Genomic DNA, 23,790 nt, shown 5'->3' on the forward strand with positions numbered 1-23,790 from the left:
AAAGTTCTAAACAGACCGAATATGATGCCTCAATTCAAATTGGCACTACTTTCCAAGACCGATTAAATCGCCACTCACGCGGTAATAAAACGAAATTATCGCGCATTAATTATTGTCACAAATTGTCGAAATAGGCAATTAATCAATGAACCCCCATAACTTTACAAATAAACTACTCGCACCCGAGCTTAGGCGTAAGTTGTCGACTATAACGGCTGATTATGTTGGTAATTTGACAGGGGGCTATTCTCATGCGCGAAAGACCGAATGAGCGAAAAAAACTCGTGAGCGAAGAACCGAAAACAAAATTAGCCGAAAGTCATTTTTTAAAAAGAAACAATTGCCATTCAGTTGAATGAAGCAATATTTTGCTTCTTTCATAACGAAACCCTTGAAATATAAAGTTTTGTTCCAATTCGGCCAATATCAATATTCAGTCCCTGGAAATGTTTACTTTCTTTCCAAATTTTAGTTTACTGAAATCTGATTGGCTGATTTTTTGATTGACGCGCATTCGGTCCTTCGTCTATGAGGAATTCCACCATTTGACCATCATAACTGATTATTATTGTGATATTTTTAAAGAGATTATAATCTCTTCTAAACGATTTTATTTGACTTTAGCTCATACAAAAACTCTTTAAATCGAATATAATCTGTATCTTGCCGAAACTTTTTCACACCAAAAGTATTACTCAATTAAATCATATTGGTTATTTTTTTTCGGTCGATATCAAATCTCTAAAAGTAAGATATCTGTCACACTTTCGTTCATCTGAGCTCAAAAATTTACCACGAAGCAAAAGTTTCATAGAGATTCCTTCTTTTTAGATGAAAGGTTCCCCGGGTAGGTGAAAAACAGTTCTATCACATACATCATGAAACTAAATCAATTCGCTGATATTTTTCAGCTCTAATCGAGAAGAAATGAACTCTTTCTGTCTCAGAAATACATTTAATTACGTTTACTGTATGTGCTTTGTGTTTCTCTGGAGATAGAAAAATTGTTGTGACAGCAAATGCATAGTTCAAACTGTCGACATAGCGTTATAATCAGACTATGACGCTCTGCCCCAATTTTTTTCTGCCGATTTTATTTCTCAGTAACTAATTTAATCGCTCTTTACTCTTTATTTCTGAGAAACAAATTCATTCGCTTTTTACTAGTTGTGTTTTGTGTTTCTCTGGAAATGGAAAAATGTAGTGAAAGTAAATGCATAACTCAAACTGTCGACAGAGCGTTTTAATCGAGCTATGACGCTCTGTCGACATTTTGGTTTACAGATTTGCATTCAATTTTGTTTCGCTCTGTCGATAGAAACACATAACACTAGATTATAGCAAAGAGAATTCATTTGACTAACATAAATCTATCATTTTGTTTCCTATCCTTAACATTAATAATATGGCAGCGAATTTACAAGTTAGATCGTACAGTGTGGTAGAAAAGAACTTAACGTCGTCCCAGCCATTAGCAGCTGTCGCAATTGCTTATTTGGTGCCATCGTTCACTAAACACTGGGGAGTTGTGCTGGATGTTTATGATGGCAATGACATACCAAGGTATACTCCCGGGTTCACCAAAACTTCTTATCATACAATTTCCATATATGAGAAACTTCTTCTCATACAATTTCATACAATTCCATACGTACAGAAAATTGTATGAAAACTCTATGATGAGCATTTTTCCATATATGACAATTGTATGATAAGTGTTTCCCATAAACCAAAAATTTTGATTTTTTCTTTCTAAATTTAGTTTCTGAAAAATTTTTGATTGTAATTGCAACCGAACACAAGTGACAAAGACCTTGGTTACTCAAAACACCAAAGATTGGACGGTCTTGCATTTACAATGCATAGAAAACGCGACCTGAATTTGGCTGTCTTTCACAATTGATATAACAAAAGTAACAAATTTATATTTTTTGGCAAAACTTTTTAACGATGATTATATTAGATTTTTGAATTTTCAAATTATCAGACATTGATCAAGGCATACATAAACGCCATACAAAATAAAGAGGAGTTTTAAGCGTTTTTGAAAAAAAAATCGAGTGAAAAGAAAATAAAAGCCAATTTTATCGTATCCAGGACTACGTTATGCACACAAAATATTAAATTTTGCATGCAAAATTTTTTTTCGAAAAATGTTTGTTTGCGTTAGAAATCGATTTGCGGTTGAAAAAAAAACAAAAAAATTTTTGGACCAAATTTTCAAAATAACTTGAAAATTTGTTTGTGTCGCCATCAAAAAAATGCCAGTCATACAATTTCCATATATGGGAATTGTATGATAAGCATTTTTTTCAAAAAACGAAAACCCCAGTTTTTTATCACCAGATTGTTTTATAAGAATCAAACAGCCACAGAAATGAGTTTTTACCAGTTTTTTAACCATTTTTAAAAATTGTATGAAAATTGTGCATGACAAGCATTTTCCCACACACTTGATGTATGGAATTGTATGATAAGCATTTTCGGTGTATGGAGGTCAACCCGAGCTAGCAGCTCAATATATGTTCACAAGTTTTTCAATTAGTTTCAGGGTGCCCGCACTACAAAATTGAATTGTATCGACTTATATCCGTTATAAATTAAATTAAATCGGACCCAAATTGATAAATCTTGTTAGTTTTAGAAACTAAAATGGAATTTAAAGCGATTTAAATCAATTCATTCAGGAAATATTGGACCAATTTCAGTATCTAAAAAATTGGTTTGGATGGATTTTGATAACCAGTTAAATCTCTCCAAGACTTGCCAAATTCGGTTTCAATCAGGTTTTGGGTTGTAATAAGATCAATTCTGTAGACTCAAAAGCAGTTTTCGACATATTCTCAATCATTTTTTAATCTACAAAGATTTCATAATCAAAATTTTGTACTCAAAAAAATCTACGTCTGTTTAACTGTGAGCTGCAGTCACTTAAAGAAGAATTGCCCTTGAAGAGTTGAATGCAACCTAACAAGGGGATACCTGGAAGATTCTGCAATCTAAGGGATCTTGCTTAAATAAAAAAAATGTTTAATGGCTATTCATATCAAAAATTGCATATTAATTAATCTCGTAGTTTCTTTTCATTTCAAAAATCAGCTCAAAAATATACTGAAAATCATAATGTACCTTTTTAAATTATAAGTTGTGTAAATTAGGTTTGAAAAAATGAACAACACTTGATTCAAATGTGCTTGAATCAATTTTTTAAATACAAAAACAAAACTACATGGGGATAAAAAAGGGTAATTTTTGTTCCGACTTTCGAAAAAAAAACGGAATATTTATGCTCGGTGGGGTTTTTTTATTCAGTCAATTTTCACCGATCGAAATAATAATTTTGAGCAAAAGATTTCATTCCCCATTGAAGATATTGACTTCCTGAGTTCAAATATAAAAAGATATTTCAGTTCCTTTTATTTTTTGTTAAGTTCTGGGGGTTTGAAAACTGCTGAGAGCGATCATTATGTATGCGTGGCGGAAGTGATATTCCTTTTAATAATTAAACTCGGGAAGTTGATATCTTCAATGGGGAATAAAAACTTTTGCTCAAAATTATTACATCGATCGGTGAAAATTGACTGAATAAAAAAACCACACCGAGCATGAATATTCCGTTTTTTCGAAAGTTGGCGTAACGCTCATTATGCTGAGAGCATAACGCTCATTATGTATGCGTGGTGACTTATCCCGCGCAACAAAATGGTTCCATATTGAATTGAGGTTAGCTAATTAGTCGTATTACCTTCGTACGAACATTACACTTAGATATTATCCAAAACGTATGGGTTTTCAATTTTTTTTCCACAAAATCTATTGGATATGAATTGAGGGACAGTCAGAACAATCAGGGCTTTGCCTTGATAGACGAACAGTCTTGTTTCGATTTAGAATTGATGCAATATTATTTTTCTGGTTTTAATGAGAGATCGAAATGGATTTTGAATCGATCAGAAAAATACTTTCGCTTTTCAAACTAAGATCAATTTCAATCGATTCAAAATTGATTTATTTCATTCATTTTATTGTTCCGACTTTCGTAACAAAAGTAACGGAATATTGGTGCTCGGGTGAGGTTTTTATTTTCAGAGAAATTTCGACCTTTTAACTAGCCATTTTTGACAAAATGCTTGTGAATCATTTGAAAATATTGTTGTCCTGAGCTTAAATGTGAAAAAAAATTTCACCTGTGATCATTTTTTGTAAAATTATGGGGGTTTAAAGATTGCCATTTTAGCCAGTTTGGAACAATTAATGCGCGATATTTTTCGCGCTATAAACGCGTAAGCGAGATTTAATCCGTCTTAGAAATCGTTCCAAATTGGTTGAAAGAAGCTTATTTGCCATAATTGATTTGTTAATCAATAATTTGGATTTAGATATTTTTAAGGATACTTTATACTCTCACAAAAAGTAATCATGGTGACCAGAAAAATGATAACAAGACTGGTCGTATCAGGGCGAAGCCCTGAATGTTCCGACTGCCTTTTAAGGTTTATGGAGCATTAATAACATAAAAAATTAAATGAAATAATGGAGCAGTAATAATATAAAAAATTAAATGAAATTAATTGTCCCAAATTAGCCAAAATGGCAATCTTTAAACCCCCATAAATTTACAAAAAATAATCACAGGTGAATTATCTCTTCAAATTTAAGCTCAGGACAACCATTAATTTTTGAATGATATAAAAAAATTCCGTCAAAAATGGCTAGTTAAAAAATCGAAATTTGTCTGAAGAAAAGCAACCCACCCCGAGCACAAATGTTCCGTTACTTTTGTATCAAAAGTCGGAAAAATAATCAAAATTACCGACAAACACTGATAGCGCACAGTTACATCCGTGATGAAGGAAGTGCAGCGGAGCAAGCGGTCGCTCGCTTCTTGCCAATGCCGAGTTTGAAATTGTTGTTCCGACTTGCTAATTGTTTTGATTTTACTAGAAAATTGATTTGCTACAAAACAGTCACCAAAGAGTGCTAGAACCTCAAAGCATAATTTGAGTGAAGCGTGTCAATCAAAAAACAGTTTTCACTGCCCTGTTCAATTTATAGATTAATCTGATGTCAGAGAAGTTATTTTGTTTGCATATTGTTATCTGTCGACATGGAGAACGCTGTGAACATGAATCAATAGTTCGAACTGTCGACAGAGTGGACGTAGACACCTGTGATAGCAGAACTTGATCTCAAGACGATATTTTTTATGATTTTATCTTTGTTTTAAGAGCTGTCTGGTGTGCATTTTTTGATCATTTTGCTTCAGCTTTGTAAATCACCTTCACCTCTTTTAAAGTCTGAAACTCAAAGTTTTGAAAAGTAATTTTTAGTCTGAAGCTTTAAAAATTATTTTCGTGCGAGTGTGAGTTTTTTATTACATATTTGCTATTATATTCGCAAAAAATTCCTATGTAACCACAAAACAAGCTGAATTTTTGTGTCTTTCGACGCCATGTTAAGCACAAAGGGCGGAATTTGGAGTCATGCACTCTTATAATTAGAACAAACAAAATGCTCGTATCAAGGCGACACAGTCAAAGTTCCGATTGCTTCTTACGCTTTATAGAATAATGTTCGCTATGAAAAAAAATGTTTGAAAAATGTTCGCTTTGTTTCGTATAAAGCAAAGTTCTAAACAGACCGAATATGATGCCTCAATTCAAATTGGCACTACTTTCCAAGACCGATTAAATCGCCGCTCACGCGGTAATAAAACGAAATTATCGCGCATTAATTATTGTCACAAATTGTCGAAATAGGCAATTAATCAATGAACCCCCATAACTTTACAAATAAACAACTCGCACCCGAGCTTAGGCGTAAGTTGTCGACTATAACGGCTGATTATGTTGGTAATTTGACAGGGGGCTATTCTCATGCGCGAAAGACCGAATGAGCGAAAAAAACTCGTGAGCGAAGAACCGAAAACAAAATTAGCCGAAAGTCATTTTTTAAAAAGAAACAATTGCCATTCAGTTGAATGAAGCAATATTTTGCTTCTTTCATAACGAAACCCTTGAAATATAAAGTTTTGTTCCAATTCGGCCAATATCAATATTCAGTCCCTGGAAATGTTTACTTTCTTTCCAAATTTTAGTTTACTGAAATCTGATTGGCTGATTTTTTGATTGACGCGCATTCGGTCCTTCGTCTATGAGGAATTCCACCATTTGACCATCATAATTGATTATTATTGTGATATTTTTAAAGAGATTATAATCTCTTCTAAACGATTATATTTGACTTTAGCTCATACAAAAACTCTTCAAATCGAATATAATCTGTATCTTGCCGAAACTTTTTCACACCAAAAGTATTACTCAATTAAATCATATTGGTTATTTTTTTTCGGTCGATATCAAATCTCTAAAAGTAAGATATCTGTCACACTTTCGTTCATCTGAGCTCAAAAATTTACCACGAAGCAAAAGTTTCATAGAGATTCCTTCTTTTTAGATGAAAGGTTCCCCGGGTAGGTGAAAAACAGTTCTATCACATACATCATGAAACTAAATCAATGCGCTGATATTTTTCAGCTCTAATCGAGAAGAAATGAACTCTTTCTGTCTCAGAAATACATTTAATTACGTTTACTGTATGTGCTTTGTGTTTCTCTGGAGATAGAAAAATTGTTGTGACAGCAAATGCATAGTTCAAACTGTCGACATAGCGTTATAATCAGACTATGACGCTCTGCCCCATTTTTTTTCTGCCGATTTTATTTCTCAGTAACTAATTTAATCGCTCTTTACTCTTTATTTCTGAGAAACAAATTCAATCGCTTTTTACTAGTTGTGTTTTGTGTTTCTCTGGAAATGGAAAAATGTAGTGAAAGTAAATGCATAACTCAATCTGTCGACAGAGCGTTATAATCGAGCTATGACGCTCTGTCGACATTTTGGTTTACAGATTCGCATTCAATTTTGTTTCGCTCTGTCGATAGAAACACAAAACACTAGATTAAAGCAAAGAGAATTCATTTGACTAACATAAATCTATCATTTTTTTCCTATCCTTAACATTAATAATATGGCAGCGAGTTTACAAGTTAGATCGTACAGTGTGGTAGAAAAAAACTTAACGTCGTCCCAGCCATTAGCAGCTGCCGCAATTGCTTACTTGGTGCCATCGTTCACTAAACACTGGGGAGTTGTGCTGGATGTTTATGATGGCAATGGCATACCAAGGTATACTCCCGGGTTGACCAAAATTTCTTATCATACAATTTCCATATATGAGAAACTTCTTCTCATACAATTTCATACAATTCCATACGTACAGAAAATTGTATGAAAACTCTATGATGAGCATTTTTCCATATATGACAATTGTATGATAAGTGTTTCCCATAAACCAAAAATTTTGATTTTTTCTTTCTAAATTTAGTTTCTGAAAAATTTTCGGTTGTAGTTGCAACCGAACACAAGTGACAAAGACCTTGGTTACTCAAAACACCAAAGATTGGACGGTCTTGCATTTACAATGCATAGAAAACGCGACCTGAATTTGGCTGTCTTTCACAATTGATATAACAAAAGTAACAAACTTTTATTTTTTGGCAAAACTTTTTAACGATGATTATATTAGATTTTTGAATTTTCAAATTATCAGACATTGATCAAGGCATACATAAACACGCCATACAAAAGAAAGAGGAATTTTCAGCGTTTTTGAAAAAAAAATCAAGTGAAAAGAAAATAAAAGCCACTTTTATCGTATCCAGGACTACGTTATGCACACAAAATATTAAATTTTGCATGCAAAATTTTTTTTTTCGAAAAAAAAACAAACAAATTTTTGGGCCAAATTTTCAAAATTACTTGAAAATTTTTTTGTGTCGCCATCAAAAAAAGCCAGTCATACAATTTCCATATATGGGAATTGTATGATAAGCATTTTCGGTGTATGGAGGTCAACCCGAGCTAGCAGCTCAATATATGTTCACAAGTTTTTCAATTAGTTTCAGGGTGCCCGCACTACAAAATTGAATTGTATCGACTTATATCCGTTATAAATTAAATTAAATCGGACCCAAATTGATAAATCTTGTTAGTTTTAGAAACTAAAATGGAATTTAAAGCGATTTAAATCAATTCATTCAGGAAATATTGGACCAATTTCAGTATCTAAAAAATTGGTTTGGATGGATTTTGATAACCAGTTAAATCTCTCCAAGACTTGCCAAATTCGGTATCAATCAGGTTTTGGGTTGTAATAAGATCAATTCTGTAGACTCAAAAGCAGTTTTCGACATATTCTCAATCATTTTTTAATCTACAAAAATTTCATAATCAAAATTTTGTAATCAAAAAAATTCTACGTTTGTTTAACTGTGAGCTGCAGTCACTTAAAGAAGAATTGCCCTTGAAGAGTTGAATGCAACCTAACAAGGGGATACCTGGAAGATTCTGCAATCTAAGGGATCTTGCTTAAATAAAAAAAATGTTTAATGGCTATTCATATCAAAAATTGCATATTAATTAATCTCGTAGTTTCTTTTCATTTCAAAAATCAGCTCGAAAATATACTGAAAATCATAATGTACCTTTTTTATTTATAAGTTGTGTAAATTAGGTTTGAAAAAATGAACAACACTTGATTCAAATGTGCTTGAATCAAATTTTTAAATACAAAAACAAAACTACATGGGGATAAAAAAGGGTAATTTTTGTTCCGACTTTCGAAAAAAAAACGGAATATTTATGCTCGGTGTGGTCTTTTTATTCAGTCAATTTTCACCGATCGAAATAATAATTTTGAGCAAAAGATTTCATTCCCCATTGAAGATATTGACTTCCTGAGTTCAAATATAAAAAGATATTTCAGTTCCTTTTATTTTTTGTTAAGTTCTGGGGGTTTGAAAACTGCTGAGAGCGATCATTATGTATGCGTGGCGGAAGTGATATTCCTTTTAATAATTAAACTCGGGAAGTTGATATCTTCAATGGGGAATAAAAACTTTTGCTCAAAATTATTACATCGATCGGTGAAAATTGACTGAATAAAAAAACCACACCGAGCATGAATATTCCGTTTTTTCGAAAGTTGGCGTAACGCTCATTATGCTGAGAGCATAACGCTCATTATGTATGCGTGGTGACTTATCCCGCGCAACAAAATGATTCCATATTGAATTGAGGTTAGCTAATTAGTCGTATTACCTTCGTACGAACATTACACTTAGATATTATCCAAAATGTATGGGTTTTCAATTTTTTTCCACAAAATCTATTGCATATAAATTGAGGGACAGTCAGAACAATCAGGGCTTTGCCCTGATAGACGAACAGTCTTGTTTCGATTTAGAATCGATGCAATATTATTTTTCTGGTTTTAATGAGAGATCGTAATGGATTTTGAATCGATCAGAAAAATATTTTCGCTTTTCAAACTAAGATCAATTTCAATCGATTCAAAATTGATTTATTTCATTCATTTTATTGTTCCGACTTTCGTAACAAAAGTAACGGAATATTGGTGCTCGGGTGAGGTTTTTATCTTCAGAGAAATTTCGACCTTTTAACTAGCCATTTTTGACAAAATGCTTGTGAATCATTTAAAAATATTGTTGTCCTGAGCTTAAATGTGAAAAGATATTTCACCTGTGATCATTTTTCGTAAAGTTATGGGGGTTTAAAGATTGCCATTTTAGCCAGTTTGGAACAATTAATGCGCGATATTTTTCGCGCTAAAAACGCGTAAGCGGAGGTTTAGTCCGTATTAGTAATCGTTCCAAACTGGTTCAAGGAAGCTTATTTGCCATAATTGATATATTAATAAGAGCAAAATGTACCGCTTTGTTTTGAATATAGCGTGTGTGGGAATGTTTTTACAAAAAATTTAATTTTTTTCTAATTTTTATTTTATTTCATTTAAATTTTTCATGTTATTACGGCTCCATAGACCTTAAACGGCAGTCGGAACAATCAGGGCTTTGCCCTGATACGAGCAGTCTTGTTTCATTTGAGTACTTTTCCTAAAATTTCAATCGATTCAAATTGATTTATTGCATACGTTTTATTATTCCGACTTTCGATACGAAAGTAACGGAATATTTGTGCTCGGGGTGAGTTTTTTTTTCTTCAGACAAATTTCGACTCTTTAATTAGCCATTTTTGACGGAATTTTATTTATATCATTCGAAAGGTATTGTTGTCCTGAGCTTAAATTTGAAAAGATATTTTACCTGTGATTTTTTTTCGTAAAGTTACGGGGGCCTAAAGATTGATTTTGGCCAATTTGGGACAATTAACGCGCGATATATTTCGCGCTATTAACGCGTAAGCGGAGAGCTAATCCGTCTTAGAAATTGTTCCAAATTGGTTAAAAGAAGCCTATTTGCCATAATTGATTTGTTAAAAAGAGCGAAATCTATCCTTTTGTACTTTAAATGGCGTGTGGGGGGATGATTTTTAATTAAAAAAAAATTCACATTTTAGAAAAAAAAATTTTCTTTTGTTTTATTTCATGAATTTTTTAATGTTATTACTGCTCCATAAACCTTAAAAGGCAGTCGGAACATTCAGGGCTTTGCCCTGATACGAGCAGTCTTGTTTCATTTGATTTTTTTTCATTGGTTCAAAAATGATTTATTTTCTTTGAAATTTTTTTATCAAAAAATTGATTTGTTGTCAGCATGCTTCTTTTTCTCTTTTAATCCACTCAATTAATTGTCTCTGATAAGATGAAACTGCTTTTGTATGCAAGCAGTAAAATTTTGCCTAAGTCGGATGAGACGTTTAATTGCTCTGGACTTTTTTTCACGTATTAGTTTGCAGTTGAACAAAATTTTGGTTATAAAATTGCATTTTGCACAGAAAATTTTGGATGCAGTCTTGCAAGCTTTATGGGATTACTCTATTTACATAAGGCAATTAGTAAAATTTCAGGAAATATACTTGCTTGCCTAGGCCGAGTTTCTTTGACAGGATGGCATAATTGACAAAAAACGCATACATAGTGATAAAATCAGATTATTAATTATACAAAAAGTTTTAGAGACCGTCCGTCGTATTAGAGATGAAATTAAAGTATGAAGATTAAATTAACGTACCTTCATTTTAAAAGTAGATTTGTAAAAAAAAATTCAAGCAATTCAAACCATAAGGGAACTAAATGACAAACAATTTTCATTAAAAAAAATTAACTTATCGATTTTTTCGCTACCCGCATTCACACAGATGATTTAATAAATTTAAAATGTTTTTAAAATGTTGTTCACGATTTAATCGACGTCTAAATCCATTCTTTTTGCCAATCCATAGCTTCGTTTTTTTGCAAGTCTGTTTCTATCGAATTGAATCTATTTGTTTCAATTCAAATCGAGTTTCATTCATTTTTTTCTTACAAATACAGATTTTTAACTTTTACAAATTTTTTTGTTCGACTCTCAATCAATATGAAAAATTGGAAAAAAAATTATCAATTATGGTTTTCACATGTGTTAATAGCTAATAATTGGCCGAACAAAACTATAAGAATAAAACTTTTCAAATTTTTCGAAGCAAAAAAATATTATTCCAAAATGAGTTTTTCAATTTTTGCCGATTATTTTTGAAAAGTGCTTTAAAGCTTTTGCTCTCGAAAATGATATGAATTTTATTTCCACGTACAGCTTTAGATCACAAAACATGAACAATTTCACTGAAGCTGATAGTCTTTGACAAACAAACTTCCTCACGTGACTGTAAATCACTGTAGCTGTATGTCGGAGATTTTTCTTGAGTACAACTTTTTGCACAAAGTTTGAATCAAAAAAGTTGGTTAAATAAAGATAAAACGTTGCTGTGTGTTAAGAATATTCCCATCACATCATTAAAAAACCACCAAAAAGTTGTCCAATTGAGTTAGGTATGTTTTACCATACTCATAGAGTAATTTCAGATAAGGTACACCGTCTGCCCATCACGCTATCTTATTTTCGGCCGAAACTTAGATTCGTGCAACTTCTTAGTCTAATACCGATCTTAATCTTACCCATATATCTCGTAATCTCAATAGGTCTAGTGTATACTGGTTTATGCGAGTTAGTTTCCAGAAGGAGACAACTGTATTCTAAGTTTAATTCTAATTGCTCTGGTGCTGAAACTACAAGTAGTTTCAGCACTTACAAATAAATGTAAATGTTAGTCATGGATTATTATTGGTTAGTTAAGAATATTTTATAGAATTGGAGAATTAGTTTTATAAGCAATTTTAAATTCTAGTTTAGAACTGGTTCCACCCTACCGGGGTTTAGAGATTTTTTAGTTTTTATTGTTTCAATGTGGTGAAGGACGGGTGATGTAGGTTCTTTTGAAAGTTGCGAGCATTGACTTCTTGAAGGAAGAAGAAGTGTGGCTGTTGGTGTTTGACGGGTGAAGATCATTATGTTCGTATCTGTTGATGGGTCTCGTTGATCATGGTAGTCTTAGGTGATTGTGTCAAGACTTCTGATCGATGAAATGATGTATCGATTTCGTCAAGTTTGAAGACTGCGTGCAGTGTGAAGTTTGACTTTTCCGTGTGAAGTGCCAAGTGACTAGGATCTAGATTGAGATGGCCATTGGTCTGGTTCAATGGTTTTCCTTTGCTGCGATGTTGGGTCCATACTTCAAATCCTATGAGGTAGTGGTTTAGGCAGCAATTCAAATAGATTTGCTATTCCGAAGTTGGAATGTGATTGGCTTGTCATCTCCTTTGCTGCTCGTCTTTTGGGCTTTACGAACTCTATGCATACTGCATTTATCTGTTACATATATAATTTTCTTTTTTAACATTAGTTTTAGTTATGATTTGTTATTAATAGTTATCGCAAAAGCGTTTTTATATTAGTTTGGTTGTTTTCAAAGAGTCGCTCACACTAGAACAACTCTTGGCAAAAAATAGAGTGAGGGTCACAAAGCGTGATGTAGCGCGGTGGGTTAGGCCGGCTATCAAGCATGCTCAGGACGTCCCTCTGGTTGGTGAGGCCAGGAGTGGGGTATAATTTTGAGGTCTCTCTGTGCAGAGTCTCTTTTTGTGTTCAATTCTTTGTTTTGTTTTTATTACTTGTTTTTTCTCTTTTTTTGTTTTTGTCCTTTTTCTCAAAAATCGAATATTTAGGTTTGATTTTGTCATTTGACCTTTTTGTGTTTTCTTCGATTGTGGTAAGATTTGAAAGTGGTCTTCAAAAGAATATTTTATCCAGCTTTAATCTGGTTTTAGTCTAGTTAGGGTTCTTTTCTTTTTCTGTCATGCTATTAGTTTGTGGTTTTTTGACGTTAGTGAGCTGCGTTGGTTTTTCTAGTTTGCTATATAATTCCTTTCAACCGGGTTAAAGGAAAATTTGAAACGTGTGAAAACTGGTTAGAATTGTTATCAGTGAAAGTTAAAACTTAAAATTCATTATTTGAACATTTCGTCGTGAGCGAGCTGTGCGATTTTGGAAAGAGTTTATGGGCGAGTGAATGATTCAAATCCTTTAAAAGAAGAGTCTTGTAAGAAGGTTAGAACTTGTCTGAATTTATCTGCACTTTTTTATGAAATTACTGCATTGAAATTTTAATTTTACTGCTTTTTGGGGAATTTTTATTTATGAATTTACTATTTGGTAAAAAGAAAGTTATTGCATTGGTGATTATTTATTAATTTGTATGGGTTTTCAATTTTTTTCCACAAAATCTATTGGATATAAATTGAGGGACAGTCAGAACAATCAGGGCTTTGCCCTGATAGACGAACAGTCTTGTTTCGATTTAGAATCGATGCAATATTATTTTTCTGGTTTTAATGAGAGATCGTAATGGATTTTGAATCGATCAGAAAAATATTTTCGCTTTTCAAACTAAGATCAATTTCAATCGATTCAAAATTGATTTATTTCATTCATTTTATTGTTCCGACTTTCGTAACAAAAGTAACGGAATATTGGTGCTCGGGTGAGGTTTTTATCTTCAGAGAAATTTCGACCTTTTAACTAGCCATTTTTGACAAAATGCTTGTGAATCATTTAAAAATATTGTTGTCCTGAGCTTAAATGTGAAAAGATATTTCACCTGTGATCATTTTTCGTAAAGTTATGGGGGTTTAAAGATTGCCATTTTAGCCAGTTTGGAACAATTAATGCGCGATATTTTTCGCGCTAAAACGCGTAAGCGGAGGTTTAATCCGTATTAGTAATCGTTCCAAACTGGTTCAAGGAAGCTTATTTGCCATAATTGATATATTAATAGGAGCAAAATGTACCGCTTTGTTTTGAATATAGCGTGTGTGGGAATGTTTTTACAAAAAATTTAATTTTTTTAAGTTAACATTAGTTTTAGTTATGATTTGTTATTAATAGTTATCGCAAAAGCGTTTTTATATTAGTTTGGTTGTTTTCAAAGAGTCGCTCACACTAGAACAACTCTTGGCAAAAAATAGAGTGAGGGTCACAAAGCGTGATGTAGCGCGGTGGGTTAGGCCGGCTATCAAGCATGCTCAGGACGTCCCTCTGGTTGGTGAGGCCAGGAGTGGGGTATAATTTTGAGGTCTCTCTGTGCAGAGTCTCTTTTTGTGTTCAATTCTTTGTTTTGTTTTTATTACTTGTTTTTTCTCTTTTTTTTGTTTTTGTCCTTTTTCTCAAAAATCGAATATTTAGGTTTGATTTTGTCATTTGACCTTTTTGTGTTTTCTTCGATTGTGGTAAGATTTGAAAGTGGTCTTCAAAAGAATATTTTATCCAGCTTTAATCTGGTTTTAGTCTAGTTAGGGTTCTTTTCTTTTTCTGTCATGCTATTAGTTTGTGGTTTTTTGACGTTAGTGAGCTGCGTTGGTTTTTCTAGTTTGCTATATAATTCCTTTCAACCGGGCTAAAGGAAAATTTGAAACGTGTGAAAAATGGTTAGAATTGTTATCAGTGAAAGTTAAAACTTAAAATTCATTATTTGAACATTTCGTCGTGAGCGAGCTGTGCGATTTTGGAAAGAGTTTATGGGCGAGTGAATGATTCAAATCCTTTAAAAGAAGAGTCTTGTAAGAAGGTTAGAACTTGTCTGAATTTATCTGCACTTTTTTATGAAATTACTGCATTGAAATTTTAATTTTACTGCTTTTGGGGAGTTTTTATTTATGAATTTACTATTTGGTAAAAAGAAAGTTATTGCATTGGTGATTATTTATTAATTTGCTGCTATTTGTGAGAAATTTTACTGCTTTTTAATTTTACTGCGATTTGTTAATACGAGTTTAGAATTTTTAAGAAAGAAGTTTTCAATTTTTTATTTGTTTTTTTTTGTTTTGTTTGTTTTAGATGACGTTGTGATGAGATCTAAAAAGAAAGTGAAACTTTTATAAAGTATAGTTTGTTGTGTTTTTAATTTTTCAGTGTAAAATACATAATTATACCTACTTAATCATCAGCAAAAAATCCATTTGGAAAAATATCGTGGATGACGTTTGATGTTGTTAGAAGTTTAGCAAGTAAGCGGGTGATATATTTAGTTTGCAGTAGTGGCCAAAGCAATTCAAGTGATTTGATGATATTTTGCACTTCACTACTTGGTGAGAATTCATGCGGTGTGTTTTGGATTAGATTATAAAGCTTATGATTATATTTGATGTTATGAATGTATTCTAGGGTTGGGATTTCAACGGGCTGTATTTATTCGTTAGGGACAATTAGTGGACGGGATTCATCAACATTAAAAGTTCTGGTTAGTGGGCGGAATGCATACATTCGTAGTTTCTAAGGAGTCCTTGCATGTTAGTGTCTTTGATACAATATGTGAAGTTTAATAAGAATGGTGAAGTGTATTTGAAGTTAAAAGATTGAAATCGATGGTGTGGGTTTCGTGATCGTGTATTGGTCGTGTAATGGTGTTGTATGAGTTTATAGTAAGTGTATGTGTAAGTTTGTTTTGTGCGTAACATAATTTGATGTGAGCAGTGTATGTCACGTTCTTTGGGTGTTAGGAAATTAAAAGTTAATGAAAAGTGGTTAAGTTTGCTGAAATAAGAGTTGTAGGCTTTCGTGTCGCGAAGTGCTGCGGATATAATGTGATCATATTTTTTTAAGCAGTTGATAGTAAATATATATGAGGATTTGATGAAAAATTTCTCAGTTAGTTGGTGGTTAGCGTTAGTATCGTCATTTGAAAAGATATCTTCATTTGGTCGTGCAATGGCGTGATCATATTGGTTAATGGAAAACCTATTAGCTTTTTGTGTAAAGAATCTAGTTAGTGTTTGGTTTAATCCGATGGTTGTGAACTGTTTCTTGTGAAGTGCTGTAGTGAGATGATATAGCCTGTTTTGACATAATTCATTGTCATCTGGATTGTTATATAGTGGGAGTGATAATGGTTTACCAAAATGATAGTATAAGTCCATGAAAGTGTGGGAAATAATGCATTTTCATTAACGTAATTTGGTTGTTCGTTGTTAGGATTTGAGTGATAGTAATTTTATTGTGGAAAAAAACGGCAAGCCTACATGGAGAAATTCTTTTGTGTTAGTTTGAAGTGGATGATCCATAAAGGTTTGAGCTGCTCGAGTGTTAGAAGGGAATGGAGTATTGGGGTGTTTTCGTTTAAATACTCGGTGGGCTCCGGTTTCTCCAGTAGTGGATGCGGAGTTGGAGGATTCTGCAGATGTCATGGTTTGTGAGAGGTGATGAATGTTTAGTGTGTTAGTGTGTTGTAGTTGTTGTTGAAGGGTTATGAAGTAATCTAAGTCGTTTTCAAGTTCAGTATCGACCGTGCTAGAGTGGTCGGGTGGGTCGCTGGTCATTGGGGATTAGATTGTGTTTGCATCAGTGTAGGAGGAAGGGGCTGAGGAAAGTTCATCGGGGATTTGAGTATGGATGGGTTGAAAAGGGGGTTGGGAAAAAGTGGATGGGCTAGGTTCAGAGTCTGCAAACTTATCGGGGATTTCAATATCAGAGTTATTAAATTGTGAGATGGTGCGAAAAACTGTGTTCGTTGAAGTGTTGTCTGAGGTCATGCTTGGCGAATTGTTAGTTTATGCTGGTTCTGGGTAGGGAGGGAAATCAAAAGGTTCTGAGGTGGTGAGATCTGGGAGTACGTTGGAGGTTGGATGGATATCAAAGGGAACGGTTGAGGGATCCAATCTGGCGGCTCATCGTGGGCTAAAAAGATAAAAAAAATGGTTGTTCTGAGAACGGAAATTAGTGGTATGTGGTTGTTCTATAATCTGTTCATACGTCTCGTCTACATTTGGTTGTTGTGCTACAATGTGGGTAACTGGACTTTGTGGGTATCTATGACTTGTTGAGATGTGCTCTGTTAGGGATATGTTTCTCCAATTTCGTAGTACTAAAGATTTTGTAATTTATGTAATTGTGTTGCAGTAGGTGTCGTGTTTCTAGTTTCTTGTGAATTATCATATGTATTGGGTGTAGTTGATAGTTTTTTATTGTATTCACTTATTTGAGCGTCTAAAAGTATTTTGTTAATTGAGGTGGAAAACATTACGAAAAATCCTGCAAAAAGTATGCGTGCTACACTTGCTTGTTTGTTTAATTGTGTGTGTATTGCGCATATTTTGTAAATTCGTTTTAATAATGAAAAGAGAAATCCAAAAAAATTAAACATTGCATTTTATATAGTCAATCTTTGTTAGATGAAGTAGGGCCATCCTAGAAAGGCGAGTAGTTCATTTTGAAAATTACAAAACTAAAGACATTGATAGGTGATATATCTTCTGGTCGGTATTTTTCACCGTTTAGATAAATGTAATCTCTTATGTCTTGAAAGTATCAACTGTAGTCTTGTGTGTAGGTGTCTGAAAATCGGAGGACTTTGTGGACTTTGTGCTACAATGTGGGTAACTGGACTTTGTGGGTATCTATGACTTGTTGAGATGTGCTCTGTTAGGGATATGTTTCTCCAATTTCGTAGTACTAAAGATTTTGTAATTTATGTAATTGTGTTGCAGTAGGTGTCGTGTTTCTAGTTTCTTGTGAATTATCATATGTATTGGGTGTAGTTGATAGTTTTTTATTGTATTCACTTATTTGAGCGTCTAAAAGTATTTTGTTAATTGAGGTGGAAAACATTCCGAAAAATCCTGCAAAAAGTATGCGTGCTACACTTGCTTGTTTGTTTAATTGTGTGTGTATTGCGCATGTTTTGTAAATTCGTTTTAATAATGAAAAGAGAAATCCAAAAAAATTAAACATTGCATTTTATATAGTCAATCTTTGTTAGATGAAGTAGGGCCATCCTAGAAAGGCGAGTAGTTCATTTTGAAAATTACAAAACTAAAGACATTGATAGGTGATATATCTTCTGGTCGGTATTTTTCACCGTTTAGATAAATGTAATCTCTTATGTCTTGAAAGTATCAACTGTAGTCTTGTGTGTAGGTGTCTGAAAATCGGAGGAGTTCTCGAAATTGTTGTATGCGGATGTGATGTTGTATATCTAATCTGGAGTATATACATAATGATTGTAGATCTATTTTTGGGTTTCTAGCAATAGCTTTAATACTTGCTGGTGAAAACTTCTTTAAAGGTGGCATAAGTGTAGTGTATGGTGTGAAAAGATAATATTTATCTTCATCGGGATTTAACTGTATAACATTGTGGTTTTTTTCAGATCCACATGGGATGGCTGTATCACAAACGTACGTTCTTCTAAAAAGCCTGTCAACAAAATTTTCTTTATTTTTGTAGATTATGAGGATTCTTTTGTAACATCTTTTGCTTCAAACACAAATAAAGGTGATACTTTTTTAGTACATGTATATTATCATAATATATTTCCTTCGTAGTCAATAAAACTTGATCTATTTCCTGACAACAAATATCCTGCATAAGGTATTTTTCTTACTGCAAGTATATATGACTGTAAGATTTGTGTTCGTTCAAGTTCACATAAATGATGAAGCGTTTCCAGTTCTGATAAGGACATTACTTAGAAATTGCTACTTATTGTGTAACCTAATTTCATATCTAAGTGGATGTCATAATGAATTGCACCAAAATAGGTATTGTTCACATATGATAGTTCTTGTGAGCGTATACTGCTTTTGTCTTGTGGTATAAGTTTTCCACCAGTTCTTCCGCTGTTTTTTAGAACTTTTACCAGGATGTATGATTTTTCGCCGCTATTTGAAATGTGATGAATTGGATTTGGTGTAATTATTAGTTTTCTTGTGTTTATGTCGAAACCTTTTTTGTATTCGACAAGAATTTCTGAGTATTGGGTTTCATAAAGTGGAGTGTTATATTTGCAAGCGAGTTCTGCTTCTGGATTGATTTAAAAACGTGTTAATTTGTTTTCTATATTATTGGTATTTTTGAAATATTGGTTCTTTTGTCTGATTTTTCAGGGCTTAATTCATCATAAGGGATGGATTCAATACAATGTTTTTGATGAAATGTGATCATTCTTGCGTGTTGCATTTTGCAACTTGAAACGTTGTACCTGTGTCTCCGGGGAATCAAACATTTGTTGCTTGTGTTCTTGTTGTTGGATCACAATATCCTTGGTCATTTTTACAAGTGATCGGATTCCTTGATAACTTATAGTGTCATCGTTTAAATCTCGTGTTAATTGTACTTTTTCTAATTGGATTTTCCAATCAAAAAACTTAATTTCTTGATATCTTTTGTTTTTTGTGTCAGCTTTGCAATTATGAGGGTTGTTTATTCCAATGTGTGGTATCCAAAATTGTAGATATATTTTTGGGTTTCTAGCAATAGCTTTAATACTTGCTGGTGAAAACTTCTTTAAAGGTGGCATAAGTGTAGGGTATGGTGTGAAAAGATAATATTTATCTTCATCGGGATTGAACTGTATAACATTGTGGTTTTTTCAGATCCACATGGGATGGCTGTATCACAAAAGTACGTTCTTCTAAAAAGCCTGTCAACAAAATTTTCTTTATTTTTGTAGATTATGAGGATTCTTTTGTAACATCTTTTGCTTCAAACACAAATAAAGGTGATACTTTTTTAGTACATGTATATTATCATAATATATTTCCTTCGTAGTCAATAAAACTTGATCTATTTCCTGACAACAAATATCCTGCATAAGGTATTTTTCTTACTGCAAGTGTATATGACTGTAAGATTTGTGTTCGTTCAAGTTCACATAAATGATGAAGCGTTTCTAGTTCTGATAAGGACATTACTTAGAAATTGCTACTTATTGTGTAACCTAATTTCATATCTAAGTGGATGTCATAATGAATTGCACCAAAATAGGTATTGTTCACATATGATAGTTCTTGTGAGCGTATACTGCTTTTGTCTTGTGGTATAAGTTTTCCACCAGTTCTTCCGGTGTTTTTTTAGAACTGTTACCAGGATGTATGATTTTTCGCCGCTATTTGAAATCTGATGAATTGGATTTGGTGTAATTATTAGTTTTCTTGTGTTTACGTCGAAACCTTTTTTGTATTCGACAAGAATTTCTGAGTATTGGGTTTCATAAAGTGGAGTGTTATATTTGCAAGCGAGTTCTGCTTCTGGATTGATTTAAAAACGTGTTAATTTGTTTTCTATATTATTGGTATTTTTGAAATATTGGTTCTTTTGTCTGATTTTTCAGGGCTTAATTCATCATAAGGGATGGATTCAATACAATGTTTTTGATGAAATGTGATCATTCTTGCGTGTTGCATTTTGCAACTTGAAACGTTGTACCTGTGTCTCCGGGGAATCAAACATTTGTTGCTTGTGTTCTTGTTGTTGGATCACAATATCCTTGGTCATTTTTACAAGTGATCGGATTCCTTGATAACTTATAGTGTCATCGTTTAAATCTCGTGTTAATTGTACTTTTTCTAATTGGATTTTCCAATCAAAAAACTTAATTTCTTGATATCTTTTGTTTTTTGTGTCAGCTTTGCAATTATGAGGGTTGTTTATTCCAATGTGTGGTATCCAAAATTGTAGATATATTTTTGGGTTTCTAGCAATAGCTTTAATACTTGCTGGTGAAAACTTCTTTAAAGGTGGCATAAGTGTAGGGTATGGTGTGAAAAGATAATATTTATCTTCATCGGGATTGAACTGTATAACATTGTGGTTTTTTCAGATCCACATGGGATGGCTGTATCACAAAAGTACGTTCTTCTAAAAAGCCTGTCAACAAAATTTTCTTTATTTTTGTAGATTATGAGGATTCTTTTGTAACATCTTTTGCTTCAAACACAAATAAAGGTGATACTTTTTTAGTACATGTATATTATCATAATATATTTCCTTCGTAGTCAATAAAACTTGATCTATTTCCTGACAACAAATATCCTGCATAAGGTATTTTTCTTACTGCAAGTGTATATGACTGTAAGATTTGTGTTCGTTCAAGTTCACATAAATGATGAAGCGTTTCTAGTTCTGATAAGGACATTACTTAGAAATTGCTACTTATTGTGTAACCTAATTTCATATCTAAGTGGATGTCATAATGAATTGCACCAAAATAGGTATTGTTCACATATGATAGTTCTTGTGAGCGTATACTGCTTTTGTCTTGTGGTATAAGTTTTCCACCAGTTCTTCCGGTGTTTTTTTAGAACTGTTACCAGGATGTATGATTTTTCGCCGCTATTTGAAATCTGATGAATTGGATTTGGTGTAATTATTAGTTTTCTTGTGTTTATGTCGAAACCTTTTTTGTATTCGACAAGAATTTCTGAGTATTGGGTTTCATAAAGTGGAGTGTTATATTTGCAAGCGAGTTCTGCTTCTGGATTGATTTAAAAACGTGTTAATTTGTTTTCTATATTATTGGTATTTTTGAAATATTGGTTGTTTTGTCTGATTTTTCAGGGCTTAATTCATCATAAGGGATGGATTCAATACAATGTTTTTGATGAAATGTGATCATTCTTGCGTGTTGCATTTTGCAACTTGAAACGTTGTACCTGTGTCTCCGGGGAATCAAACATTTGTTGCTTGTGTTCTTGTTGTTGGATCACAATATCCTTGGTCATTTTTACAAGTGATCGGATTCCTTGATAACTTATAGTGTCATCGTTTAAATCTCGTGTTAATTTTACTTTTTCTAATTGGATTTTTCAATCAAAAAACTTAATTTCTTGATATCTTTTGTTTTTTGTGTCAGCTTTGCAATTAGGAGGGTTGTTTATTCCAATGTGTGGTATCCAAACTTTTTTCATGGAGATCATAAGTTAATTGTCTATGTGCGCCGTGGAATGGGTATTTGTCATCAAATTTTCTATGAGCTTGGTATCTTTCAAGTTCCGCTTGATGTGCAGAGTCTAAAAAAACTTGAAAATTTACCAATTTTTGGTTTGTACCTTTATTTGTAGTTAATTTTAATCGATTAAGTTCGTTTTACAATTTTCAGTGGTAAGATGTAAAAATCTTTCCATATTACTTTGACAGAATGATTCGTGATCAAGTCTATTTTTCCTTCCATTTGAGACTTGGGAACAATGTACTTTTTTTCTCTGAGAATGTTGCTAAAAACTTGTATCCTGTTAATGTTGTAGCTCTGGCTTTTGAATAAAGTGTCGCTATTATATTTGTTGTTTCTGATTTTTGTGGTTCAGATTTGATTGAGTTACTTGAATTATGGCGTATTTATGTAGTGTTTTCTGTTCATTTTCCTCACAATCATAGTTTGTGACTAATAAATCTTGGGGTCATGTTCGAGGGGAAGGGTTTTTATGACTTGTTGCTTCTGAAAAAGCAAAAAGGGTAGGGTCTGAAAAAAATCATTTAAAAAAACATGTCTAGGATAGTTCTGAATAGGGATTATAGAATGTGATGTATCCAAGTGTCTTTTTGTATATCTATCGTATTTATAGATAGTTTCTGTTGTGATGAATGGAGGAGGTAATGATTGAGCTGTTATATTTGGTGGAGGTAAGGGGGAGAGGGTGATGTACTAGATTGTTTAATTTTACTGTTATTTCAAGTTTAAGTGTTAAATTGTCTTGTGTAAGGATTTGTATGTTGTGTTCTTGTACGTCTTTATGAATGTCGTGTCTATATTGTAATCCGTTGAGTGCCTAGTTATTTAGTCTGTTACTGTCGAGGTGTTGACCGAATAGTGGAGGAGGTGCTACGAATGTTTTCCAATCTAATCGTAGGGGTGTATTATTGGTTAAATGTTCCTTATATCTATCGTCTAAGTTTGTAGGAAAATTTGGAGGTAATCATGTTGTTGATATCTGACTTATTGAAGGGGTTGAAGGAAGATAGAGGGTTTCTGGTAGTGACAAAGATGTTTCTGATGAGATATTTATTGGTTCATTTACCAAGTTTGGTTCACCGTGAGTGAAAGCTTGTTTCATCCAATGTATGAGATGTTGTGTTGAAGTTGGGGGGGGGGGTTAAAGGGATTTTCACGAATTTATTCGGATGTGTGGGTTGATTCTAAGTAATTCGATGGTACGTTCGGAGTGTTTTGTTGCGAGCTAGATTGTAATGGTAGGGTGGGTACTTTGAATTGTACTGCTGGAAAGTTCTAAAGGATTTGGGGTTGTTGATGAGGGTATATTAAAATGAACTCTGGGAGTTGTAAAATTTCTATTTCGTCTTGCATGTATGATTTGTCTATTTATCGCGGATGTGTTTTGGTTTTGACTTGGGTGTCTTGTTCTATTAAGGTCTTGCTGAAGGGAAGGGTTATTATTATACGTTGGTTCGTATTGTGGTTCGCTTGGATCACTATCCATATACGTTTTAGAACCTGTAGTTCGCTGCGTGGCGAACTACAGGTTCCACTATCCATATACTAGTGGCGAACTAGTGGACCACTATCCATATACGTTTTAGAACCTGTAGTTCGCTGCGTGGCCAACTACATGTTCTAAAGGTTCTGATAATAGTGAATGTCTTTCTTT

General features: G+C 33.1%; 1 protein-coding gene across 2 annotated transcripts in view; it reads left to right on the forward strand.

Moving 5' to 3' along the window:
• The first annotated feature begins 1,303 nt into the window (after nucleotides 1–1,303).
• The window catches only part of LOC134851606 (uncharacterized), a 113,303-nt gene continuing 90,816 nt past the window's right edge, over nucleotides 1,304–23,790 (forward strand). The window contains exon 1 of one of the 2 annotated variants that reach the window (XM_063867755.1): nucleotides 1,304–1,563. In XM_063867755.1, the coding sequence (XP_063723825.1) occupies nucleotides 1,406–1,563 (158 nt within the window). In that variant the 5' untranslated portion in view covers nucleotides 1,304–1,405. Of the gene's footprint in view, nucleotides 1,564–6,946; nucleotides 7,188–23,790 lie in introns of those variants that run through there. The other variant, XM_063867754.1, reaches the window with a different exon arrangement.

The sequence above is a fragment of the Symsagittifera roscoffensis genome, chromosome 7, assembly GCF_963678635.1.
Source record: "Symsagittifera roscoffensis chromosome 7, txSymRosc1.1, whole genome shotgun sequence".
In the NCBI taxonomy this organism is placed as follows: domain Eukaryota; kingdom Metazoa; phylum Xenacoelomorpha; order Acoela; family Convolutidae; genus Symsagittifera; species Symsagittifera roscoffensis.